The 26240-nt window shown below is 43.1% G+C and overlaps 1 protein-coding gene across 1 annotated transcript in view; it reads right to left on the bottom strand.

Moving 5' to 3' along the window:
- Positions 1-25190, bottom strand: part of cubn (cubilin (intrinsic factor-cobalamin receptor)) — a 123076-nt gene extending 97886 nt beyond the window's left edge. The window contains exons 1-19 of the mRNA XM_034560764.1: positions 25035-25190; positions 20956-21051; positions 20666-20704; positions 20467-20568; positions 18650-18753; positions 17824-17950; positions 16766-16934; positions 16122-16253; positions 15365-15460; positions 13906-14027; positions 12917-13109; positions 12560-12678; positions 11939-12173; positions 10529-10710; positions 10044-10206; positions 5590-5780; positions 4766-4922; positions 1505-1680; positions 510-675 (exon numbers count right to left, since the gene is read on the bottom strand). Of these exons, the coding sequence (XP_034416655.1) occupies positions 510-675; positions 1505-1680; positions 4766-4922; positions 5590-5780; positions 10044-10206; positions 10529-10710; positions 11939-12173; positions 12560-12678; positions 12917-13109; positions 13906-14027; positions 15365-15460; positions 16122-16253; positions 16766-16934; positions 17824-17950; positions 18650-18753; positions 20467-20568; positions 20666-20704; positions 20956-21051; positions 25035-25190 (2725 nt within the window). The remainder of the gene's footprint in view (positions 1-509; positions 676-1504; positions 1681-4765; positions 4923-5589; positions 5781-10043; positions 10207-10528; positions 10711-11938; positions 12174-12559; positions 12679-12916; positions 13110-13905; positions 14028-15364; positions 15461-16121; positions 16254-16765; positions 16935-17823; positions 17951-18649; positions 18754-20466; positions 20569-20665; positions 20705-20955; positions 21052-25034) is intronic.
- Positions 25191-26240: the final 1050 nt, after the last annotated feature.

Here is a 26240-nt window from a genome sequence, read left to right on the forward strand (position 1 = left end):
TATTGATGATGTCTGTGTATTTGTGCATGGTGTTCAAAGTGTTTTTGAAGAAACTTAGAAGACGGTCTGCACTACTATTTACTACTACTATTCCCTAGATTTACCTAGCTTCAATCAAAGCAAAGTCTTTATTTAACCGTATGGCATGCATAACAAAACATGATAAGATCATATGGCCACTCACTGGCTTTAGAAGCTTTCAACTACAAGTCACACTCTTTTTACAGGAATGGTGCTGGCTACGGGGACAAACTCAAAGAGGACTCTTTGAGATGATCCCTGTTTTTTTGCTTCTTGCAGATTAATCTTGTTCTTGCCACAGTACGATTTAAAATGCTCAGACAAAATCAAACCACAAAACTATATTCAAAAGTAGAAGGATAGAAGGTGTATGCTACTACAGTTTGTGAAAATGTTTGCTAATAAACATTATCATTGGTAATTAATTATTTTTTAACTAATCAGAGACAGAGTGGAAAACCGTTGCTAAATATAAATATTTCTCTCACCCTCCAAGGCAGAGCCATAACCTGCTTCAAAGCCATGGTTGCTGACAGAGGAGTCGGTCTTGAAGCGGATGTACATAGATCTCTGAGTGGACTGGAGCCTGGGGGGAATCTCAGCTCCACAAAATGTCCCCAGCAGAGGAGAGCTAGACGTGGAGCCATCCCTCACCTGGAAGACAGAAGACACTAGGACCATTATACTTCATTCACTATTCTCAATCCCACTATGTGTAGAAAAAAGCAAAATATGTGGTTTTATTTCTTAGTGGCATAACACAAAAGCCCCTATGGCAAGACAAAATGTGACAGCAAAGACAACTTTTTATCTTATGCTTTGTGCCACTGTGTACCCTGGTTTTCATTCAGCTCCTGGAGAGGGAATCAGCCGCTACATTATAGTTGCCTAAAATGTGTTGTATATTTATATTATAATTATATTATTATTATTTTTATCGACAGCCAATACCAAAGCTAAAGCCTCTTTCCCAATAGAGGTATATACTTGTTACATTTTTGTTCAAGAGTATGCAACAGTATAACGATCCTTGCCGAAACGGTAGAGGACCTTCTGTCTTTGTATCTGTCCGTATGTCTGTCTGTTCCTCTATGTTTGTGTCTGTCTGTCTTTGTGTGTGTGTGTCTGAATGATTGTCCTTCCTTCTGCTTACTATGTTTTATATATAAGATATTATTTATATTGTTTGCTTCAATGATTTGTACATTTGTTTTGTTGATGTAGTCTTAATATATATATCGCAATACCATAATTGCATGCTTTATTGATCACGATCTTTGTATAACCAATGCCAACAATTAAAATAATAATAACAACAATAATAATAATCATAATACAATAATCATAATAAAAATAGGAAGAAGTGATGAAGAATGGTGTGGCTGTAAAACTTTTGAGGAAAAGAAGCATCTTATTTTCAGTGGTCAATTTTCTATTCAGATCCAACAGCTTGATTTACATTAACATTTTTACATGTGTTTACCTCAACAGAGTCAAAACCACAGGAGCCTCCCTCAACGTCAAATGACAGGAAGTTGAGTGTGACCACATAGCCCTCTGGCTGGTTAATGACCCACTCACAGACCTTATTGTGGGGATAGGCATCAGGGTGGTAGGGGGAGCGTAGCTGCCCATTCCCAGACCAAATACCTCCACAATCTGGGTAGAGAAAGGGTTAATGGTGGGTCAGTGGGTAATGCCTTCTTTATGGATTCAGATATTTGCCTGCATCTGAGATAATTACTTCATGATTTACTGGTGCTCCCCCTTATTCCTGTCAAATATTACTTGTCTGAAAACAATATTGAAGACTGAAAGTTTGGATGACTGAATATATCCTGAATACACTTCTGAATAGCCAGTCTTTGCTCCAAGAGATTATCATCTAACTTCAATTTGTGAAATGCCACTATACTAGGGAAAGCATACATGAGATCCTGTTCCCTCTAGTTTGCCACTGCAATGAGGAGAATATCTCTTTTTCAGTAACACTGAGCTGTCTTCCTGGGGTCAATGAGAGATTGGCACTGGTTTGGCAGAGCTTTTGCCGAAGCGCACCAGGTAATAATCCCTGCCCGGAAAGCTGATCACCTAATCTTTTACCTACTGCCATATGGACTTAGTTTCCCATCCTTTTTGGGAATGACGAAATAACACAAACCCAGCCAACTGATCTTCTGCTTTACCACCCTGATGGTCTTTTGCCAGGAGAGTGTAGATATCCGCAGCCAGAACCTCACCGATCTTTCCTCAAGTGGAGTGGCCTTGGAAACGGCTGTATGCCCTGGTGTATATTTGGTAGCCTTTCCTCCCATCAACCTTGATCAATTGTCTTCAACGTTTTTTACTTCCAAACCGTCTACCTGTCTCTTGGACCCCATCCCGACGAGGCTGCTTAAAGACGTGTTGCCTTTAATTGGCACCTCTCTGTTGGATATTGTCAATGTGTCTCTGCTAACAAGCCATGTACCACATTCCTTCAAAGTAGCTGTAATTAAACCTCTCCTGAAGAAGCCCACTCTTGATCCAGAGGTGTTGGCTAACAACAGACCAATCTTTAACCTGCCCTTCCTCTCTAAGATCCTTGAGAAAGTAGTGACTTATCTACATCATAATTGTAGTGACTTTCTACATCAGTGACTTTGCGTGACTTTCTACATCATAATAGGATTTAGAAAACACCACAGCACAGAGACAGCACTGGTGAAAATGACTAATGACCTTCTGATTGCATCAGATAGAGGACTCATCTCTGTAGTGGTATTATTAGACCTTCGTGCTGCATTCGACATCGATGACCATGACATCCTATCACAGAGACTGGATCAGTCGATTGGCATTTCAGGTACCGCACTATGTTGGTTTAAATCCTATTTATCAGATCGATCTCAATTTGTATTTGTAAACGATGAAGCCTCGATGACTATTCAAACTCCTCCCCTCTGGTAGACGCTACAGATCACTGTTAGCCAAAACCTCCAGACTCAAAAACAGTTTCTTCCCCCTCGCCGTCTCACTACTGAACAAATAACACCACTGTAGCATATATATACATATATATATATATTTATATTTATATATTTTAAATCCCTGCACTTCTCACACTCTCCACTTCTTCTTGCACTACTGCTGTGCAACATTTCACAGCCACTGTATATAGCCATTCCGCCTGTACATACTCTTAAACTCCTTAGTCCATTGCACTGTTTGTTTGTATTGTATTGTATTGTATTGTGTTGTATATTTGTATTATGTTGTATATTTGTATACTGTATTGTATTGTATTGTGTATTGTATTGTGTTGTATATTTTGTGTAAGCACACTGAGAGTCACCTTATCAAGTCAAATTCCTTGTTTGTGCAAACTTACTTGGCCAATAAAACCTGATTCTGATTCTGATTCTGATTCTGACCAACAACGTTAATGAGAGAGTTCTACAAGGTTCTGTGCTTGGACCAATTTCATTTACCTTATATATGCTTCCTTGGGCAATATTATCAGGAAACACTCCATAAACTTTCATTGTCATACAGATTATAATCAATTATATCTATCAATCAAACCAGAGACCAACCAGCTCGCTAAACTTCAAGCATGTCTTAAAGACATACAAAAATGGATGACCTGCAACTTCCTGATGTTAAACTCTGAAAAAACTGAAGTTATTTTACTCGGCCCAGAACACCTCAGAGATCCAACACCACCGTAAAGAATCTCAGCTTTGACTTTTATCAGGACTTGTCCTTTAACTCCCACTTCATTTTTTTACCTAGGTAACATTTAAAAAATCAGGCACATCTTGTCTCAAAAAGATGCAGAACAACTGGTTTACACATGTGTTACTTCATGACTAGATTACTGCAATTCCTTATTATCAGCTTTAATAAGTCTCTTAAGTCCCTCCAGTTGATCCAGAATGCTGCAGCTCGTGTACTCACAAAAACTAAGAAAAGAGATCACATGACTCCTGTATTAGCTGCTCTGCACTGGCTCCCTGTAAAATCAAGAATCACATTTAAAATTCTTCTCCTCACCTTTAAAGCCTTGATTGGTGATGCACTATCACATCATAAGGAGCTTGTAGTACCACATTGCCCAACTAGAGAGCTGCGCTCACTAAATGCAGGACTACTTGTGGTAGTCCTGAAAAGTAGGATGAGAAACAGAGCATTCAGTTATCAAGCTCCTCTTTCATGGAACCAACTTCCACTTTCAGTCTGGGGGACAGACACAGTCACCACATTTAAGACTTTCCTCTTTAATAGAGCTTATAGTTAGGAATGAATCAGGTTTGCCCTGGTGCAGCCTTTAGATATGCTGCTATAGGCTTATAGGCTGCTGGGGGACGTTTTAGGATACACTGAGCTCCTCTCTCCTCTTCTTTCTCTCCTTATGGATGAATTTACATTTTGTGACTTTACGTCTCATAGGGTCCATTGGAGCTGGCTGTGTCTAAAGCTGGTCGTTAGTTGCCCCTGCTTCCTGCATCCAGCCTCTGGCCTAGACCTGGCCTCCTTCCCAATGGCCCTGCCTCCTTCTCTGTGCCTCCTGCCTCAAAGGCCTGACCTCATTGGTCTGGCCTCTTTCGCGCTGCCTCATGCCTGGTGGGCTGGCCTCCAGCCTCCTGCCATGGCCCCATGCTGATGCACCCCTCCAACCCATTTTCTCAAAACATATATAACAGAACAAACAACATATAAACATTATGTCATATCACGTAAAATAATTTGTGTGGCATCTCACCAACGGTATACACGGCCCTGAAACCAGCCCAGCTGACTGAGCTGTCGGACCTAAAACGAATCCACAGGAAGTTGGAGGATGAGAGAGCGGGCGCTGGAAGAGAGCTTCCACAGTACCTCCCTATCAGAGGATCAGTCTCCATTCTGCCATCACGAACCTGGAATGAAAGAGGGTAGAAGCAGAGGAAGGAGAAGTGGGTTAAAGGTGGTGTTCATTTAAAAAATGAGAATCGTGACAAAATGTAAATGTAACAGTGTAAAATAAAAACTAAAGAATAATGTTGAAGAGTGACTCAAAAATAGTGGCAGCCAAGTTATATTTTCTTATCATTGTAACAAGAACACTTTAATTGTAATGGACCACTGCCAAAATATATAAATTGTTTTCCTCCAACATCTGCATGATTTATGTTCTCTCTTCCATTGGTTCAATTTAGGGAAAGACTGTGGTCTATTGTAATATTAGAATATATATTGGAATATTGCAAAGTCATTTCTGACTTGAAGCGTGAGCTGGGATGTGTTCCACATTATGTGTAGACTTTTTTCCATTTTTAACAAAAAGTTAAATTCTTCCCAAACTTTAACTATTGCTTTCAGTGGCATGAACCTGTCAAAAGTTGGGACACAGGAAAAGAGCTTGAGTTGCGCTGGAATTATTGAACAAAATCATCGGAACAGTTATGTTTTCAAAACGTATTCCACAAAGCAGGTTGTGTCTTAATGCCTTTTGCAAGATATGGGGTTGCACAATTTATTAGTTATTCAAGAAGAATTTAAGAAATTAACAAGGATATATGTCATTGAGTCATAAACAAGTCCTACCTCCACGTAGTCAAAAGTGCAGCTGCTGTGACTCTCCAGGTTCATGTGAGTGAAGTTGAGGGCCACCTTTTCACCCACTGGCAACCTGATCACATAGATACACTGGCGGTTGTGGGCATAGTCATTGGGCCAGTTGGGGGAGATGATGATGCCCTCACTGTCAGTGAAGGTACCCCCACAGCCAGGGTCACCTAAGATACAACACATCTCAGGGTGAGGAGCTCCATCCAGGACAGCTCATCACATAAAGCAAGACATTGACACCGCTCTGGAAAGGAGAACAGTTGTTCCTTTTTCTGGGTTTCATTCCCAAGGGCCAGGCATTGAAACTATAATTTAAGTATTTACGAGTACAGGGAACTCATTATTTGCGACTTCTCTGTTAAAAGTCTAGATGCCAGGGTGGTATTGGCATTCCTGTTTGACGCAAATAAAACTAACTTATAAACAAGTATAATAAGCTCAAAAGACACTGATGCAACTCGGAAATGGAAACTCACCGACCCTAGGCAATCATTAAGCCAAGAGTCCCTCACTACTTAGGTCCCCTCACTTGCACTTGTCCTCTGCCAGATTGTCTTGTGTTTGTCCCGGTTTAACTTTTCCCTCTGTTACCAGCCTGGTACCCGTAACATCAAGCCGGACGCCCTGTCCCGACAGTTTGTGGACAAGGGGGATTCAACCCCTTGCAATGACAATATCCTTTCTGGCCCCGTATTGGTTGCCTCTATCACCTGGGAGGTAGATGGAAGACTCAAGGCTGCCCTGGAGTCCCAGCCCGGCCCGAACTCCTGTCCCCCTGACTGCCTATTCGTTCCCCAGACACTGAGGTCCGAGGTCCTGCAGTGGGCCCATAGCTCAAGACTCACTTGCCATCCTGGGAGCCAGCATACTAGGGATGCTTTGCAGCAGAGGTTCTGGTTGGCTACTCTGGAGAAGGACACCCGGGAATTCGTCAATGCCTGTCCTGTCTGCAACCAGCACAAACCATTCCACCAGGCTCCCGCTGGTTTCCTGCAACCGCTGTCTGTGCTCCATCTGCCCTGGTCTCACATCTCCCTGGACTTTGTAACCGGTCTCCCACTGTCCAACAAACACACCACCATCCTAACAGTGGTAGATTGGTTCAGCAAGAAGGCCCACTTTGTGCACTTGCCCAAGCTCCCCTCGGCCAAGCAGACTATTAAGCTGGTTTAGCTGCACGTCTTCCGGCTTCACGGTCTCCCCACGGACGTAGTTTCTGACCGGGGTCCTCAGTTTACGTCAGTATTCTGGAGAGAGTTCTGCACACTCATCGGGGCCACAGCCAGCCTATCATCTGGATTCCACCCACAGTCTAACGACCAGACTGAGCGCAAGAACCAGGAGATGGAGACGGCTCTACAGGGTTTGGTCTCTGAGACTCCATCCTGGTCCTAGCAGCTGCTGTGGGTGGAGTATGCCCACAACACGTTGACCAGCTCTGCCACTGGAATGTCCCCATTTCAGTGTGCCTAGGGTTTCAACCTCCATTGTTTTCGGAGAAGGAGGTTTCCTGCCCCTCGGTCCAGGCTTTCGTCCGCCGCTGCCACCATACCTGGGCCAAGGCCAGAATTGCGCTCCTCAGCTCAGCCAACCGTTACTCCAGCAGCCCACCGGCGCCGCTTCAAAGCCCCCATCTACCAGGTTGGCCAGAAGGTGTGGCTATCGACCAGGGACCTACCCTTGCGAGTAGAGGCGAAGAAGTTGGCACCCATGTTCATCGGACCATTCGAGGTCCTGAAGGTCATCAGTCCTGCAGCGGTGAGGCTCAAGCTGCCCCGGGCCATGTGGGTCCATCCGTCAGTCCATGTCCCCAAAGTAAAGCCAGTTCTGGCCTCTGCTGTACAGCCTCCACCGCCACCGCGGTTCATCAAGGGAGGTCTTACATACATTTCACGTCGCCTGCTTCGTTCCCGCCGTCATGGAAGAGGATTACAATACCTGGTTGACTGGGAGGGCTACGGCTTAGAGGAGAGATGCTGGGTCCAGGCCCGACACATCCTGGATGCCCCTCTCATGAGAGCGTTTCACCGCAGCCACCCTGACCAGCCCTACAAGGGCTCTGGGCCCAAGGGGGCTACCCAGCCAGACTCTGTTCACTATCTTTCTTTGGCAGCATCAGACATTGGGGAGGATGAGGAGGAGCCATCTTCCAATCCGGACAACTCACCCGCCAATGAGGAGAGGGCGGAGATGTCTCAGGAGTTTTAGCCCTCCTCCAGATCCCCTCCGGCCACCCGGCGTGGAGATTGTTTTGGGACGTCAGGAGCCGTCCCTTAGAGGGGGGATTCTGTAACAGTTCAGATCCACACCTTCCTTCTCTTAGTCGTTGTTTGTATCCTGTCTGCCTGTTTTACTAACTCTCATGTCATTCCAGATCCTGCTTCACACCTGATCATCTCTCATTCCCTTCACGTGGTCTCAGCTGATCGATCTGGGGGGCGTCCACTTTTAAGTGACCAATTAGATGCGGCACTATGTCTCTAAGCCAATCAGATTGTTGCTGTCAAACTTTAAAGCAGATCTCTACTCTGCTGTCAGTTTCAGCTCGAACCAGATTGGGAAATTGGGAAGAAAAGATTAATCTTCAATCTGTCTGCTCTACGTGCTATTGACACTTGCGCTTGCAAGTGTCAATAGCCTCATCCCACCAAAGCTATTTGGCCTAATAGTGCCTATTCATCCTTCGCAGCTGCATTTGTTTGGAATTCGGTGGGATTCAAAATGTTACTTTGCAGTGTTTCAACCCAGCGTCACAGAGTTTGTTTACTAATGACACAATAAGCCCCCTCTGAGGCAAATTTGTAATTTGTGATATTGGGCTATACTAAATAACGAATGATAAAATCATTGTTGGAGTTAATGGATTGCTTCATTACATAACACGTTAACGTGCCCAGATCTAATGAAGTTTCACTACACTGAAACTACCCCCAAAGGTGTGTGTGTATATGTATGTATATATGTATATTATATATTATATATATTATATATATATGTATATGTATATATATATATGTATGTATATATATACATGTGTATATATATTATATATATATATGTGTGTGTGTATATATATATATATATATATATAAATATATATATATATATATATATATATATATATATATATATATATATATAATATATATATATGTGTGTGTATATATATATAATACACACATGTGTATATTATTGTCACATTATGCCACTTTCATTATCCATCCATCCATCCATTATCACCCGCTTATCCGTGGTCGGGTCGCGGTGGCAGCAGGTTCAGCAGGCCGACCCAGGCTTCACTCTCACCCGCAACACTTTCCAGCTCATTCTGGGGGATCCCAAGCGTTCCAAGGCCAGCCGGGAGATATAATCCCTCCAGCGTGTCCTCGGTCTTCCCCGGGGCCTCCTACCAGTTGGACGTGCCCGGAAAACCTCTAATGGGAGGCGTCCAGGAGGCATCCTGACTAGATGCCCGAACCACCTCAGCTGACTCCTTTGGACACGAAGGAGCAGCGACTCGACTCCGAGCTCCCCCCTGATGTCCGAGCTCCTTACCCTATCTCTAAGGCTGAGCCCGGCCACCCTACGGAGGAAGCTCATTTCGGCCGCTTGTATCCGAGATCTCGTTCTTTCGGTCACGACCCAGAGTTCGTGACCATAGGTGAGGGTTGGAACGTAGACCGACCAGTAAATGGAGAGCTTCGCCTTCTGGCTAAGCTCCCTCTTCACCAAGACGGTACAGCGCCTGTTTTACTGCTGCAGCCGCACCGATCCGCCTGTCGATCTCCCACTCCACCTTACCCTCACTCGTGAACAAGACCCCGAGATACTTGAACTCCTTCGCTTGGGGTAGGCAGTTTGGCCCCACCTGGAGGGAGAAATCCGCCGGTTTCCGGCAGAGCACCATGGCCTCAGATTTGGAGGTGCTAACTCTCATCCCTGCCGCTTCGCACTCGGCTGCAAAACTTTCATTATGCCTTATTCAATTCTTCTTGTGGGTTCTTGTTGAATCCCGATTCCCGGCTCCACTAGCCCATGTTGATGTGTTCATGGGCAAGACACTTAACCCCAAATTTCTGGCTTTGTCTACTGTGTATGAATGTTAGTTAGTCCTGATGGACAGTTGTCAACTTGCATTGTAGCTCCTCCATCAGTGTATGAATGTGTGCGAATGGATGAATGATGACATGTATTGTAGTGTAGCTTTGAGTGGTCTGAAGACTAGAAAATAGATTAACAAGTAGTTCATTTATCATTTTTAGCTCTGATTCTGAAGATCGCTGACACATAGAACTTCTGTCCTGTTATACTGCCAGGGTCAAGAATAATCATAATCTTCCAATAACTGTCATGTGAGACAATTGCATATGTGTCATGTGTTACATGATGACAGGGACAGACTGTCTGTCTTGGTATGCACAGTTACTTACTTGGTGTTGTTGTGTATGTAATGTGGAAGCCTCGGTCAGAGACACTAAAGTCGGAGTGGAAGTGGATCCATGCGGCTGGACCGGTGGACTGCAGCGGGGGAGGTGATGCAGTACTGCAGTACTTCCCCAGAACTGGGTCTTCAGTGAGAAGACCATCCCGGATCTACGATGTTTGGAGGAAGAATTGCATTAGGCTTGTTGCATGAAGTGGAATCACTAGTGCCATACAGTGCACACACTTATAGAAACAATTGTGCCAGTGTTACAGCTTCTCTGTATCGGCAACCATGGAAGCAGTTGTTGGGTTTGAGTGATGGAATATGGTTTAAAGAGTGTTGTTGACACAAAATCATAGCTTTCAATCAAAATGGGTTCCTTGGGTAGCTTTGCTTTACAAATACTGTGTTCATTAGACTGGACAGTTGAACTAAGTTTAAATGTGATTGTTTTGTTCATTGTTTTTACCCAACCCAAGCATTTCTCACCTCCAAGAAGTCATAGTTGCAGTCAGGGTGCTGCTCCAGACTGAGAGTCCCAAATGCAAAGGTAATGAGGAGGCCAGGCTCCACCATCACCGTCCAATAGCAGTCTCGGCTTGGAGGGTAGTTTCCAGGGTAACCAGGTGAGTTAATGTTGCCATAGTGGGCAGTTAGTTCACCTCCACACACTAAAATAAGATGACAACAGATTTCACACTTTGACCTTCAAAACTCTATGTGAGCTGCAACACTAAAACGTTTGAGCATCTTGCTGACAGTTGCAGTCCTGCAGTTATAGATGTACAGATATGTCACAAAGGAAGAAATAGTTTAATTGTTATCATTATATTGTTTTTTTTTGGGGCTCATTAGATAAAGCCAAATTATTATAATAACTATCATTGTTATATCATTCTGTTAGTCACAGTTTGTCTCATGGTAGGTGTGATAACCACCCCCTTGCCATTATTTGCATGAAACCAGACACCTGGGTGAGCCAAAGCCTGGACTCTGAGGTGACTAACCCTGAGATGTGAAACCTGTTTTTCGGGTTAAAGAAAACTGATCAGAGTTTTTACAGTCGCCCCTGAGTGGAGAAAGAAAAAAATAGAGTGCTGACTACGATTCACCAAGGCAACAGGTAAAGGCAAAGTCCATTAATTCAACATTTACCAGACTGTCACATGGAGGAATCTGCTGTGTAATAGATTACATTTTAATTATATTTATGTTCAGCTTTAATCTGAGGGACAAAACACAGGGGCCAACTGAAGATTAAACTTAAAAAATATAAAAAAAGACAAAAGACATGATTGTAAACTCACAAGCCAATCCAGTAATACTGTGTTTCGTCATTTATTCATTCATCAGTGACAACTGACATGAGCACAGTCACAGTGTTCATATAAATTTTGTATTGATATATATTTAAATTAAAAAAACTCCTACTCCCAAAAAGAAGGCAGAAGTTTTATTCTGAGCCGAGGGTGACTCGACTCTTCGTCATTTCTCTTGTTGTTCTCACATTTAATTATTACAGACAACTCATAAAGGCAGTAACTTTAGATTTAGATAACACACATCCAGACAGGATTAGCATTCCGACTGCCAGTTAACATTCAATACCTTGATAGGGACTGAATGAATGAGGAAATTAAACAATGTGTTTGTGAGAGGGAAGAGACAGAGATAAACTCACCAGCAACAGGTCAGGCTACAGACCCAGTTGCCGTGGTAAGAGGAGGAAGAAGGAGTGAACATTTAGAGCTTCCCTCATCTCAGGATTAACTCACTCAGAGGGTTTCAGGGCCCTGGTGACCTCTCAACCAGGCAGTATAGTCACGTGAGTGAGTTTAGGAAGTTCAAACTTTGAAGGATTACTCGTTACCTAAACCAGAGCGGATGAAACATTCCTACCTGGGTCCTGAGACTGCCAAGCAACTGTGAAGCCACCAGCACTGACAGAGTGGTCACTGCGAAACCAGAAATATAGAGAATTGTGGGAGCTGTAGAGCTCCTGTGGGTTATTTTGGCTGCAGTATTTTCCGATCATGTGAGCAGAGGCACTGTCCCCATCATGAATCTGAAGAAAGTCATAGTTGCAGTTTGAGCTGCTCTCCAGGTCAAAGAAAGGAAAGGTAATATGTAGAATCTAAAGGAGAGAGAACACGTAAGTCAAAGGCTCTCTGTCAATCCTTCACATTTCAATATAATCACATCCACTAATGATCATTTCTGTCTTTTTTTAGCTTGTTGTTTTGGTATCAGAGCACAGATACAGATATCCAAGACCCTACAGTTGATGATGTAGCTCCCTGAGGTAAGGATTCACTTCAACATTAATCCACCATATGTATAGCGCACACTATCCAATCTAGGGCTTTCAGGGCTGTTACTGGGAACAGGTAAGAGATCTCAGCAGAGCTTACAACACCATGATCGATGCAGAGGATATCCTCTGGACCTTAAACTACCGGAATGACATAACAGAAAGTAAGTCAAGTGAAAGTAGATGAGAGTAAGAGGACTGTAGCTGACCTTGTTGGCGTCAATGCGGATCACCCAGGCACAGCTGACCTGATGATCATATTCATCATGACCTGGGGTGTTGGGATAACTGAAGGAACCAGCAGGACCAGTCAGGTAACCTCCACACACTGTCAACACACAGATTACATTTTATGACATTTAACAATAATGTCGGTTAGAACAGTGCCCAATGTCTGTTATCCAGTCCCTTAACTCCTTCCTGTGTCTCTGTACATCCACTATTCTCTATTCTTCTTGTCCTTGCCCTTCTCCACCTCTTTATTTGCCTGTCCCTCCTTACTTCTTTTCGCGACCTCCTGTCTTTCATTTTCCCAGTCCCTCCACATCTTCTCGTCTGGCACTTACCTTGCTGTGAGCTCTGGCAGAATGGGCCAGTCCACTGGGCAGAGCAAGTACATGTGAATCCATTAATGCCGTCGGTGCAGGTCCCTGCATTCTGACAGGGGTTGCTTAAGCATTCATTGATATTCTGGTCACAGTGTACTCCTTCCCAGCCAGAGTTGCAATTGCAGATGTAGCCAGGAGCCAAGGTGGTGACCTGTGACAGCAGTAGTGTACTAGTCAGGCATTGTGAACTTAACAATTAACTTAACAAGGAGAATTGATTCATACTACGGCCATAATAATGTAAACAAATCTGAAGATGTTATTTACATTGGCCACCATTTTGAAATATTACGTTTGAGCCATTTTGTTATTGTTTTCAATAATAATGAACATGTGTGTGTATATATATATATATACACATATATCTATGTATATATATATATATATATATATATATATATATATATATATATATATATAACACATATTAATTAATTATAATTCAGAAGTTTAGAATGTGAGTTAATCAACCGACATGCGAAACAAAGGTGACGTGTCAATCAGGGATGTACCGGTATAGTAGCCCCTCGGTGGCTTACAGGTTTCTTTTTTCAACTTAAGTGAGAAGCCTTTACAACCCTGACATCAAAATAAAGAGACATTAACTGATTTTAAAGCTTGCAATACCAAGGCAAAACTATGGCTTGTACTGAGATGCGTGAGGTTGTATTCTTAATTGTTATAATGTATTGTTCCTAACCCTAATGTATGTTTGCGTTATGCCTGTTTGTCTTTATGCAAATATAGATAGTTGGATCCCTTTAAAAGGTACACGGACTGCATATTAGCTTATCACATGACAGCATGTGCAAACAAACATGCCTGCATCTTTTCAGGTCCACCCCTTTTAGCCAACAAACTACGAGATGGCATGTGAATATCCACCATCATTCGGTCAGAACAGGATAGCCAGCACAGTTCCTCCACTTGCCGAACACACTCACCACACATTGTCCATTGAAACAGGGGTTGTTGGTCTGACAGATGTTGCTCGTCTGGGTGCAACCAGTCGGTCCATAACCACTGCCTATGTAGCCTGGAGGGCAGGTGCAAACAGGGAGGCTGGTGCCTGGTGGATGTGAGAGGGTGGAGCGAGGAGAAGATGGGTGCATGGTTATGTCACACATTAACACTTTGTAAAATCATATTAGATTAAATCGAAATGTCTTTAAATTAAATATAGTTAAAAGTGTATCCTGTTATTGAGAAGTATAAGATACTGTGAGAAAATAATTGGGCTGGCAAAATATTTAATATTCATCCATCCATCCATCCATCCATTTTCAATACCGCTTATCCTCATTAGGGTCGCGGGGGCGCTGGAGCCTATCCCAGCTGACATAGGGCGAAGGCAGGGGACACCCTGGACAGGCCGCCAGTCCATCGAGGATTTAATATTCAATTTTGTATTAATAATATTATACTATAATATGTGTTGGTTATATATATATATAAATATATATATATATATATACATATATATATATATATATATATATATATATATATATATATATACATACACAGTATATAGAGTAGTTATATTGAAATGATCTCTGGATCAAATTCAGACCGACCTGATCAAAAATCAAATGGCAGCACAGAGCTGGTTGCTCAAAGGTAAAGTATGTGCTGTACCAAGGTACAGTAGCTGACACAGCTTGGCCCTGAGATGCTGAAGACTTTGGACATTGTTGGGCTGTCTTGGCCTACATGCGTCTTCAGGGACAGTGCCTCCAAAGTGCAGACTGGGGTGGTGGTTTCCATTTTTTTTAAACAGCGACTGAAGGATGTGTTCCAATAATTGAAGTATTAGCCTCCTCAGCCTTCCTTGGAAAGCTTATAGGGTGCTAAAAATGATGCTCTGATTGGGTATTTTGTCCCGGTCATAGAACAGTTGATCAGTTATTTGTTATTGTTGGTTTACTAGGGGGGTCATGGGAGTTTGCACATCAATCTGGGATCTGTCTGTTACAATGCAGAATAAAGGGAGGGTAGGAGCTTCTGAAGGTTAGCCAACAGTGGCTCCATTGAAAGACGGTTCCAACATTATGGAAGATCCACCTCTATTCTCAAAAGTGACATATTTCTTATATAACCTTATTTAAATAAAACCCATACTGCTCTGTTGTAGAGATGGGATTGTTGCCCTATGCACATTCCCCAACATGCTCCTTTTTTACTCTTGCACACACAAGTCATCTTTTTGATGTAGCTGTTTTAAATTGGTAGACTCTCCCTGCTGTGCCAAAAAGTTGCCAATCTAGAAAATGCATGACTCACCTTTTCTGATTCCTTGAATGATTATCTTTAATCTGTTTAACCACAAATAAAATTCCCGATGTAGATGATGAAGTCTTTATTTTTTCCCAAGACACAAGTAATACATTCTTGTATGTTTTTTACCTGGGCTGAAGGAGCAAGTGGCTAACGGGTGACAGCCTCCATTGTTGGAAGCGCAGAGATTGGTCTGGGTGCACGTTCTCCCATCCCCTTCGTAGCCTGCACAAAAGCAAAATTAGTCTTTAAAACCAGGCTGATTGTATCATTTGTGTGGTGGTTGTTTGATTCCTGAGTGATTCTGAAACTGTAAAACAGACAATCCCGAAAAAGTCTGACTAGAGCTTAGGGGTGAGAATCAGGGGTAGTTAGTAAGCCTCCTACATTCACTTATTTTATCCAGCGGTGTCTTGTAGTTCGTCTCAAGTGACTTACAGTGTTTCACCAGGTTTATTATACGGTATATGCTTGTCTTGCCGCCTCTTTTAGTTCATTAATACTACTTTGCACTTGTGTCCATCCGGGGAGAGGGATCCTCCTCTGTTGCTCTCCTGAAAGCTTCTTCCTTTTTTTCCCATGAAAGTTTTTTTTCTTGTTTTTTGGGGAGTTTTTCCTGATCCGATGTGAGGTCCTGGGACAGGGATGTCATATGTGTACGGATTGTAAGAATGTAAAAAAAGATGAGATACTGTAGGAGACATCTGCTCGGTGTCGTGCCTCTCTATCAAGATGCTTGAGTCACAGAGGTCACATATATGGTATAAGGTCTCAACCTTCTGCGCATGATGGATATCCAGATATCACATACTGAAGGGTCACGCAGAATTCATAGCACTGTAGTTACATTGGTAACCCCCTCCCCCCCCCCCCCCCCCCCTCATACCTGGAGGGCAGAGACCACAGTGGAAGGAGCCCATGGTGTTCAGGCATTGCACCACAGGAGTGGAGGAGCAGCCGCCATTATTACTCAAACATTCGTCCACATCCTGACAGCTGTAGCCGTTTCCTTGCCAACCTGAGACATATTAGAGGGTATTAGAGCAAACGTATTCAGATGATATGCCACATTCACACACACAGCTATAGACACACAGTGGCAATTCACAAATTCAAGTACAAATGAAACATGGCATGTCCAAAAGTTTTAATAAGATGAAACAAGAATCTGCGTCTTTGGTCGTACGCCTCTATCTAATCAGTTCATTTTCCTGGGAGGCTCAGTGGGAAGTCTCATTGATGAGACACTGAATGAAACTTTATTTGGTCCACAGACGGTTCACAGCAGTCCTAATGCAGAGGTCTGCATATGTTGATTGTAATAAAGTTATTCTCTGATGCCTTATTGTTTACATTCCTCCCAATGCAAATAAAATAAATTCTAATTGTTCCTGCTTCAACCCTATTTTCTAGATTTCACTATACTTTGCAAAGACTTACTGCTTCTTGTTTCAAAGTCACACAAATCAGATAACGAACTCCAGCACTTTATCCTGTTTCATGTAAAAGAGAGCCAGTGTGAGTTGTTACCAGCAGGACAGGCTCCACAGTAGAAGGATCCCTGGGTGTTATAGCAGGGAACAGCAGGGTTGGTGGAGCAGGGTTTGTTGGGTAGGTTACACTCATTAACATCAGACACACAGGACGGGTTCCCAGCTGGAGCATCCCAGCCACTCTCACAAATGCATTGATATTTAGGCTGTTTATTGTGGAAAAAGTCACATTGTGAAAACTGTCAATCAAAATCGTATCAACAGCAAAACACAACAAGATGGAATAATACTGAACTGTCATATAAGAGCAGTGTTTCACAACTACTATATGTCATGGAATAGGTCTAAAGTGATATCACTTATATCAGCAGTCAATATTAATACAAGGTTAACTGTATTCAACACATTTTTACTGTAAAGGTAGTAAGTATCCTTGTGCAATGACACAGGGATACACAGACAAACTACCACTTTAAACTATTGTATTGGGAGTGTTGAGCAGGCACCTTGGAAAATGTAGTGAGCTAAGCTACCAGCTACTGTACAGTAATGAAGTTTCACTACACTGAAACTACCCCCAGAGGTGTGTGTGTGTGTATGTATATATATATATATATATATATATATATATATATATATATACTGGGGATCATGCGGAGTGCTGAGTTATAATGATGGGACTAATAAAGTTGACACCTGTAAGGTAACTCCGCTAAGCAGAGCCGGCTGTCTGTGCCTGTAAGATCCTCGGCTGTGCTTAATAACCGTTCACACTATGGGTTCACTGTGTGTGAAGCGATGGTTAAAAGGCACCACATAGCGGCTCTCACATCTTCCAAAACAGGGCTTGGAAGTTGGAAGTTATTTTTGGGGCACAATGTAAGATTAATTCATATGGAAACATCAAATTAATCTGTTGCTGTTTTTGTTTATCTCTCTGGTGTTTGTGACCATGATGTATGACTCAACATGTCATGTCAGCGATGTTTCTGAGGACCAGAGGACGAGCAGTGTTGAGTGTGACGCTGTTTTGAACGTTTCTCCAGAAAGCAACACCGCCGGCTACTGGACAAGACTTGTTAAGTGACTGGTTACCTGTCCAGCTATAAATCGATCCGCATCGATACATGTGCCATGTACACACAGGTCCTGTCCCGCATTCCTGCAATCATCATAACGCACCGTACAGAGAGTCCCGGACCATTCTGGAGAACAGGTACAACTGCACAAAAACAGATACAGTATTAAAATACATGCAGTAATACTCACCATAAAGCATTTAGATTGCAGATGGAAATGTTTTAAGCTAGAACATTATACAGTACATACTGTGCATGTTAGATAATGTATGTGTTGTAGCAAAGTGTGTGGCAACTTTTGACAAAATGTATGATAAAGTAAAAAATGTATGATCTAAAATATATCTTTTCCTATATTCCATCCTTTGAACAGCAGAGACATATATGTACTTTGGAGCTCTCTATTGAGGCCAAACTAGTTGTGGAACCAGGCCCAATATCTCCTCACCTACCCCGAATGATGTCCCCCCCCCCCCCCCCCCCCCCCACACACACACGTCTGATCAGGAGACAAACAACTATCTGCTGCTCTGGTGGGCTGATCTGATAGAACAAAACTCTGTTAGACAGTCGGTCCTGCATCATTTGCGGCAACTGTTGCGGTACCAGACCTAAAAAGACTGGCCAATGGACGTGTGCTCTTTTTAAAAAAAGGTTTCAGTTGTTCTACTCGCTAACAGCTTCATCTAGGGAGCAGCTGCTTAGTATGGAGGTGAAGCACAACTTCATCCTTCCTTTGTTGAGAAGCATCTGGGTGTCTATGTATGATAGAGTGCTCCATATGAATTAAATTACAGCCCATCAATTCATCATTAGAGTATTATGGGAAGCTTAAGATATACCTGAATGATCCAGGGCTGTTGACACAGGTTGCTCCATTCTGGCAGCTCTGAAATGTTTCCGAATACACCTGACATTCATTCACATCTGTTGCACAGTTAACACCCTGAAACACACACAAATGGGAGAAACACCTACTTTACTTTTTTTTACAAATTTACATTTGTATCCACTTTTAGGCACATTTCAAGCTAAACTTTTCAGTTCCTGGTTGTTTTCATCCATATGTCTTATAGAGGCTAGCTAACGGTACAGGGATCACAGACAGGGACCACAGATACTGGGTGGTTACAACCGGTAACTGAAAACAGTACCCTCCGTGAATCAGCCGTTTCCTGTGCTTTAACTTGAACCACAGTGTGCTCCGGGTTGGAGCCTCTGCGTCCGCCACATCTACTATGGCGGGTTCTGGTGTTGCTTCCCTCCCTCCGTACTCACAGTCCCTGAGGAGTCCTGGCTATGGCTCATACCTTAAATCCCTGGTCAGCTCCACTCCATCCCTGCACAAGCCCTGGTCCTTGGTTTTTGCTCACAGCACCTCGGGAGGGAGGCATCCCTCTCCTGCCACTCACCACTTCAAAGTCCAGCTGGATAATATATATGACATCCTTGCCCTCAAGAACTTTCCTTCTCTGGCTTGAGACTCCCAGCTTCCTCCACCATCTCACCCGCCGCCTTGCGGGTCCCAATCCTCCTGTCAGCCTGTCTCACCCTCCAGCCCTCGTTTACCCCCTTCGGGTTTGTTTTTGGTCAACCTCTACAAAAACAAACAAACAGCTTATTTCAGTTCATACCTGAACTCATGAAATCACCGGAAATGCCGACTAGAGCGACTCTCCAACAAAACCGGACAGAAACTAATCAAAGCCACCGCCGACTTCCTCCTCTCCTCTGATAACCACTCCCTCAACATCCTAAACCTACTAGACCTCAGTGCAGCCTTTGACTCCATCAACCATTTCCATCCTCCTTCATTCTGGTTCAAGTCATACCTCTTTCGACCGCCAACAATTCATTATCATCAATAAATCAAAGTCCGACAGCCCCAGTCCCTCAAGGTATCCCCCAAGGTTCAGTACTCGGCCCCCTCCTCTTCATTCTCTACTCACTCCCCCTTGGCAACATCATACGCCACCACGGCCTCCACTTGCACTGCTACACCAACGATACACAGCTTTACTTCTCCACCAATCATCACACCCACTACCTACTCATCACCTATTGCCTCACAGATATAAAGACTTGGATGTAAGCCACCTTCCTCAAACTCAAGAGCGACAATTCTGAAATCCTCCTAATCAGCCCCAAATCACTAAACAAATCCCACCACAACTTCTCCATCGATGGCACCTCTGTTCCTGCTTCCAAACACATTTGTAACCTTAGTGTCATCTTTGGCCAACCCTCTCCTTTGAACGCCACATCAAGCATATCACAAAAAACGTCTTCTTTCATCTCAAAAACATCGCCTGTCTAGGCCCCTCCTTCTCTTCAGCCGCTGAAACTCTCATCCCCAGCACCTGAGACATTCTCCATTACTCGCTACTTTCAAAACAGCATGGTGTAAAGTGGCTTGAGTATCTTTTAAAGCGCAATACAAATAAAATGTATTATTATTATTATTATTATTATTAATTTTATTATAAGCATAGAATACAATTACAATAAAGAGGGAACTCTGGGACACTGTAAAAATGAAGGTTCTGGACCAATTATAACTTAGTCTGTTGTGAGTATTTGTTATTTCAAGCAGAACTAGTTTCACTAATACCAAAAGTAATAACCACCCCCGGAACGTAATAAACAGTATATAACTCACAGCCCAGTTGCTGGGACACAGACAGTAGTATGAGTTGAGTAAGTTCAAACATGTTCCTCCATTCTGACAGGGATTGCTGGTGCAAGACAACATTTGGACTGTCTGGAGGAGAAAAGAGGAGAAAAAAGGCAATATGATATGTGTGGTACAGTCTTGAGTTTGAGTCTTTACAACAAACAGTTTGACTTTAATATCTTACCAATTCAAGTGTAGTCACTTTATTCTGAAGTGTTGACACCTGGAAAACAAGGAACGCACCATAGGACATATGTTGTATGGCATATGAACAGTACATTCAGGACAAGAACAATATATTTGTACAGATGAATTCTAAAGAGCTTACATTATAAACCCACACCAGTCTGTTGGATAACATCAAAATAGGTCCATCAAGACTAGTAGCAGGCAATTGGTGTTGTTAAAATGTGATTTTCATTTGGATTTCATAAAAAAAAGAAGTAAAACATAAGAACAAGCTTTAAGTCCTACCTTGGTATCAAGCTGGTTTAGTTTGTTGGTAATTTCAGGGGAAACTCCACCTCCGTCAGCCTTAATGTCATTAATGTCTTCTTTGTTGGTTTTGATCTGAAATCAAACAGTTATAGACACTTCAGTCTATGTAAGCTGAAGGCAAAATAGTTCCTGAAGAAATCCTACACGTGAATTAAAGAAATTAGTTCAGTGTTGTCTGATTGACCGTTTTAAAACAAATTGTGAATAATTCTGTCAAATTATTCCCATGAATGTAAGATTTGTATTATTTCATCAAGGCTGGATTTGTGTCTGTACTCGGCAGGAGGCTGGATTTGAGTCTGACTGAGTTAAAGGAGTTTCTGGTGAACCTGCATGCTTTCATCTGATTTTGCACAAAATCCAACCTGTTGGCACGAATGACAAGATCCAGCTTCTTTGCCAAGGACTGACCTAGATCCAGCTTTAATGCCGAGGACAGACCCAGATCTGGCCTCGCTGCAGTCTTCATCCCTTATTGATTATCATATCTTTCTTATGTATTAATTTAAAACATGGACTTTCCTATTTACATGTGCAAGTATATACAAAAAATATTACAACTCTTCAAAGGGGAAGAGCTCTGCTGAAGGCAGCAGCGTCTATTCCTCCTCCAGCCATTAGCAAATCATCACCTCGCTGCCAAAATCAACAAACAATTACATTTCCTCCCTGTAGCTTTAACAATTTCCTATCTATCACACAGTTGATAGTCTGACTGCACACATAACTATTAGCATTATAACACATATACAGGATATGTAATATCCTGTATATGTGTTATATGACACATAAGTGTCCGTGGGCGAGACACTAATAGGTATGAATGTTAGTTAGTTCTGATAAGCAGGTGGCACCTTGCATTATAGCCCCAACCATCAGTGTATGAATGGATGTGAATGAGTGAATGATGAGAACACACAGGAAATCACTAAGGACCTAAAATGTGGTTTTAGACATGTATCTACTATTTAATACTTGGACGTGCCGTGTGACATTTGTGTCGAGCTCCGCCCTTCAACTTAATTTGTGGAATTGTGTTTTCCGTCAATATTTTGTGTGAAACTAACCAATGAACACAGAGGAAATCACTAAAGACCTACAATGTGGTTTTAGACACGTATCTACTATTTAATTAATATATTCCACCACTGTTCTGGGCCAGTTGTTTTCCACTGGTCTGGGGCAGTGGTTCTCCACTGGGTCTGGCTGGGAACCCCCATCACCTCTGAATGACAAGCCAAATCGAGGAACATTTTTAACTTCTCAAATTGATTTGATGAAAAGATGGTGCTGTTTGAACCTGAGATAGTAAAGAATATCACAGTATGCACAACAAAATTAATTTGGAATATTCCCTTTTACAGTTAATTATAAACAAAAAAGTGCATCTTAAGGACACAATGTAATACAACATACATAACTATTCAGTAACTTCAGACTTACTCAACAGTGCTTTCATGCACAAACATGAAATAAAAAAAGTCTTGCGAGAAGTAGTTTTAAAAAGCCTCAAAAGATGTAACTTATTTATGAATTTATGACAACCAACGCTGAACTACAAGTCGGTGTCATGGAATTAAAAAAGATTCAAGTATACAACATTAACTTTTCTTCTGATTACCTTATCAGTAGGTTAAATACTGAAAAACATGAAGCAGCACTCACTTCAACCTTAGTGTACCACTGACCAACCTGAGTATGGAGGAATTCATAATGGGAGAACTGGGGATGCTTTCTAATACAAAGTCAATGCAGAGATGCATATGTGATTAATGCGTTATTTCTGCTTGGCGTGTGAATGACGCGGCGCGAAAAATGCGCCTCATTCACGCATGCTGAATTTATTAACTTGGGCGAAAATGTGTGTGAGGCTGTGTCGTTACAGCCAATCAGCGTTGAGATGCTCCACCTGACATCACTGACATCATGCTGTTGTTGAATCAGAATCTACGGAGGATAAATTGAGCATCTGGAAGCGGCCGTCATCCAGACGCAGTTCCTGGAGAAGCTGTGTGCGGCTACGGATAATATAATATATAATATTAATATTATGAACCCAGTCACGAGGGCTTGATGGTCCGACGTTTGTGGGACTTGGACAACATGTGCAAAGCAGAAATAGTTAACATTCGCCGTCTGGTGATTAAACTCACGCGAGTAAAGCAACGCAAGAGTTCACTTCTCTTTTGGTGTGAACACAGCATGAAGGAAAGTGAACAGACGGCACTCCGCTGCAGAAAAAATTACCTTCAAAATAAAAGCGTGCCTTTTGTTTGACACCTGTGCTGTAGGCAGGGGCGGACTGGGGGAAAAAAGTGGCCCGGAGTTCCTGTCAGACCTGTCAGGATCTGTAGTGTTGTGTCGTGTTTCCTGTTTTATTTGGAAGTCCTTGTCTCTCGTGTCCTCTGTTTCTCTCCACTTCCTGTCCCTGTGATTGTCTGCCCTGTCCCTGATTGTTTCCTCCTGTGTCCAATCACCTGCACCAGCCCTCTGTATTTAAGTCCTGTTCATGTCATTCCCCTTTGTCGGTTCGTCTTGTCTAGATCGTGGAAGATCTTGTGTGTAAGACTGTTTTGTATCCTGTTTTTTTTAAGCCTGTTTTTGGAATCCTGTTTAGCAATAAAGTTGCTTTTCCATCGTTGACGGCGTTTGGGTCCAGTGTTCCTGTCGAGCTGCACATAACAAGACCGGCCTACTCAATACACAACGCATACCCCACTTGGAAATATACCCATACACTTAACATTATTTTGGACGATTACAAAGAAATCATATATATTTTGTTTTTTATAACATTTGGCTCCACCTATTTGCCTGGATGGACAAATGGAATAAAATTATACTGGCTATTGTAACACTCCACGGTATAGTTTGCGAGATGAATATGCTTAACTCTGGGCTACTATCAGATGGTTATACTATAACTACAGAGTCTTAAGGAATGCATGTCAGCAGAGAAATACCACAAAATAAAGAAACTGGAATCAGAGGGTAGAATTAGTATTAACTATAATGAATGAACAGAACATACGATGGGGTGTGAACATCAGTGGTATCAGTGGTGTTGCATGCTTGGTGTGTGATTGTGTGTGTGTGTGTATGTGTGTGTATGGGTGTTGAAGGTGCATAACAAAACAATAAGTTAACAAACAGAACCTAAACTAACTCTGCAGGCCCAGGTGCATTATAGTCACACAAAAAAATATCAGTATACTCATGTGTAGTTTTTGCAGCAGTTCACTCTTTTCTGCAACACCGTCTATGATGTTCTCACTGTCCAGCATCTGCACAACATCTGTCTGAGTATCCATCAACACAAAAGCCTCCAGGTGCTGTTGAGAGAGTGAGCTCGTGAGCCTGTTCTTGATATATTTGAAGATGTTTTATTTTGAAAAGGAAATATGTGCCCACACATGTTTTATTTTGAAAAATTACCGGATACATCCGTCTGTGCGTCTGAGCCTCTTAGTCTTGACACATGTCAAGAGGCTACATGATACTCTAACGTCCACAGGAGCGATTCGCAGACGTTGTTTTTTTTAGCTTGCCGGTTTATTCACAGGAGCTCACAGTAGTGAAGGTACTTCGCTAACAGTGGCTCACACTCGTCATAACATCAACACAACACAGTCACTTCGTCGGTACACCTCCCGCCTACCACCCTACTACCCAATCACTGGGCTCAACCCTCCCAACCAGCACGCTGCTTCCCTGTGATTGGCCAGCTAACCTAAACATTTCAAGCAACATCCAAACCGTGAGTGTGAATACGGGTCGTCAGGAGTAGTATAAATGTCAGTCAGTGATTACGGACTTTAGGTATTAGAGTGAATTTAACGTGTTCTGTGAAGCATAGAATGTAGTCTGGGCCGGCGATGTCAGAGGGAGGGCCGGTTGGTGACAGAGGTGGGCCGGCCCAACCCACGTCGGCCTACCGGGGCTTTTCCCGGTATCCTCGATGGCCAGTCCGCCCCTGGCTGTAGGACTATTGTATTCTATCACATGGCGTGTGCACATTTGTTAGTAAAGGATGGTATTAGTGAGTGTAAACTTACCTGACTCAGAAGCTGAGTGAGGTCGTCATTATCCACCTTAACCCGACCTGATCCTGACGTTTGGAAGCGGATCTCTTTACTGTCCCCGGTTGTGAAGACAAGGTGACCATCATCTGACAGCATTCGAGGCCTACAAGGACAAAGCACCAATTCCATCAACAGTGTGTGTGTGTGCTGATAGATTTAGTACACAACAGTTGAATTTAGGTCAACCAGAGTTACAAGCATAGAATAGGTTTATGGTACAAAAATATAACTACATCCGGAATCCCAGTTTGAATCCCATAGTACTCGGAGTCTGTATCACTGTTCCTGGAGGTCTGGTGTAACAGGGCAGCGAGATAATGTCTTCCCGTGGTACCTGCTTTTACTATTAACCTGCACTCTCACTCCTGCTGTCTCCACGAGTACATCCCGACTCTCTTAATTGCATCTACGTTTCCCTCACTTACGTCCCTTCCCTTTGACGAGTCATGTGAAGCAACATCTGTTTCTACTGATCACAGCTGTATAAGCTTCAGAGACTTTTGATGGACTTTGTATCTGCACACATGTGCACGGTACTATCCATCCATCCATCCATCCATTATCACCCGCTTATCCGGGGTCGGGTCGCGGTGGCAGCAGGTTCAGCAGGCCGACCCAGGCCTCCCTCTCACCCGCAGCACTTTCCAGCTCATTCTGGGGGATCCCGAGGCGTTCCAAGGCCAGCCGGGAGATATAATCCCTCCAGCGTGTCCTCGGTCTTCCCCGGGGCCTCCTACCAGTTGGACGTGCCCGGAAAACCTCTAATGGGAGGCGTCCAGGAGGCATCCTAACTAGATGCCCGAACCACCTCAGCTGACTCCTTTCGACACGAAGGAGCAGCGACTCGACTCCAAGCTCCCCCCTGATGTCCGAGCTCCTTACCCTATCTCTAAGGCTGAGCCCGGCCACCCTACGGAGGAAGCTCAATTCGGCCGCTTGTATCCGAGATCTCGTGAGGGTTGGAACGTAGACCGACCAGTAAATGGAGAGCTTTGCCTTCCGGCTCAGCTCCCTCTTCACTAAGACGGACCGGTACAGCACCTGTTTTACTGCTGCAGCCGCACCGATCTGCCTATCGATCTCCCGCTCCACCTTACCCTCACTCGTGAACAAGACCCCGAGATACTTGAACTCCTTCGCTTTGGGTAGGCAGTTTGCCCCCAACTGGAGGGAGCAATC

This window comes from Cyclopterus lumpus, chromosome 20 (assembly GCF_009769545.1).
Source record: "Cyclopterus lumpus isolate fCycLum1 chromosome 20, fCycLum1.pri, whole genome shotgun sequence".
Lineage (NCBI taxonomy): Eukaryota > Metazoa > Chordata > Actinopteri > Perciformes > Cyclopteridae > Cyclopterus > Cyclopterus lumpus.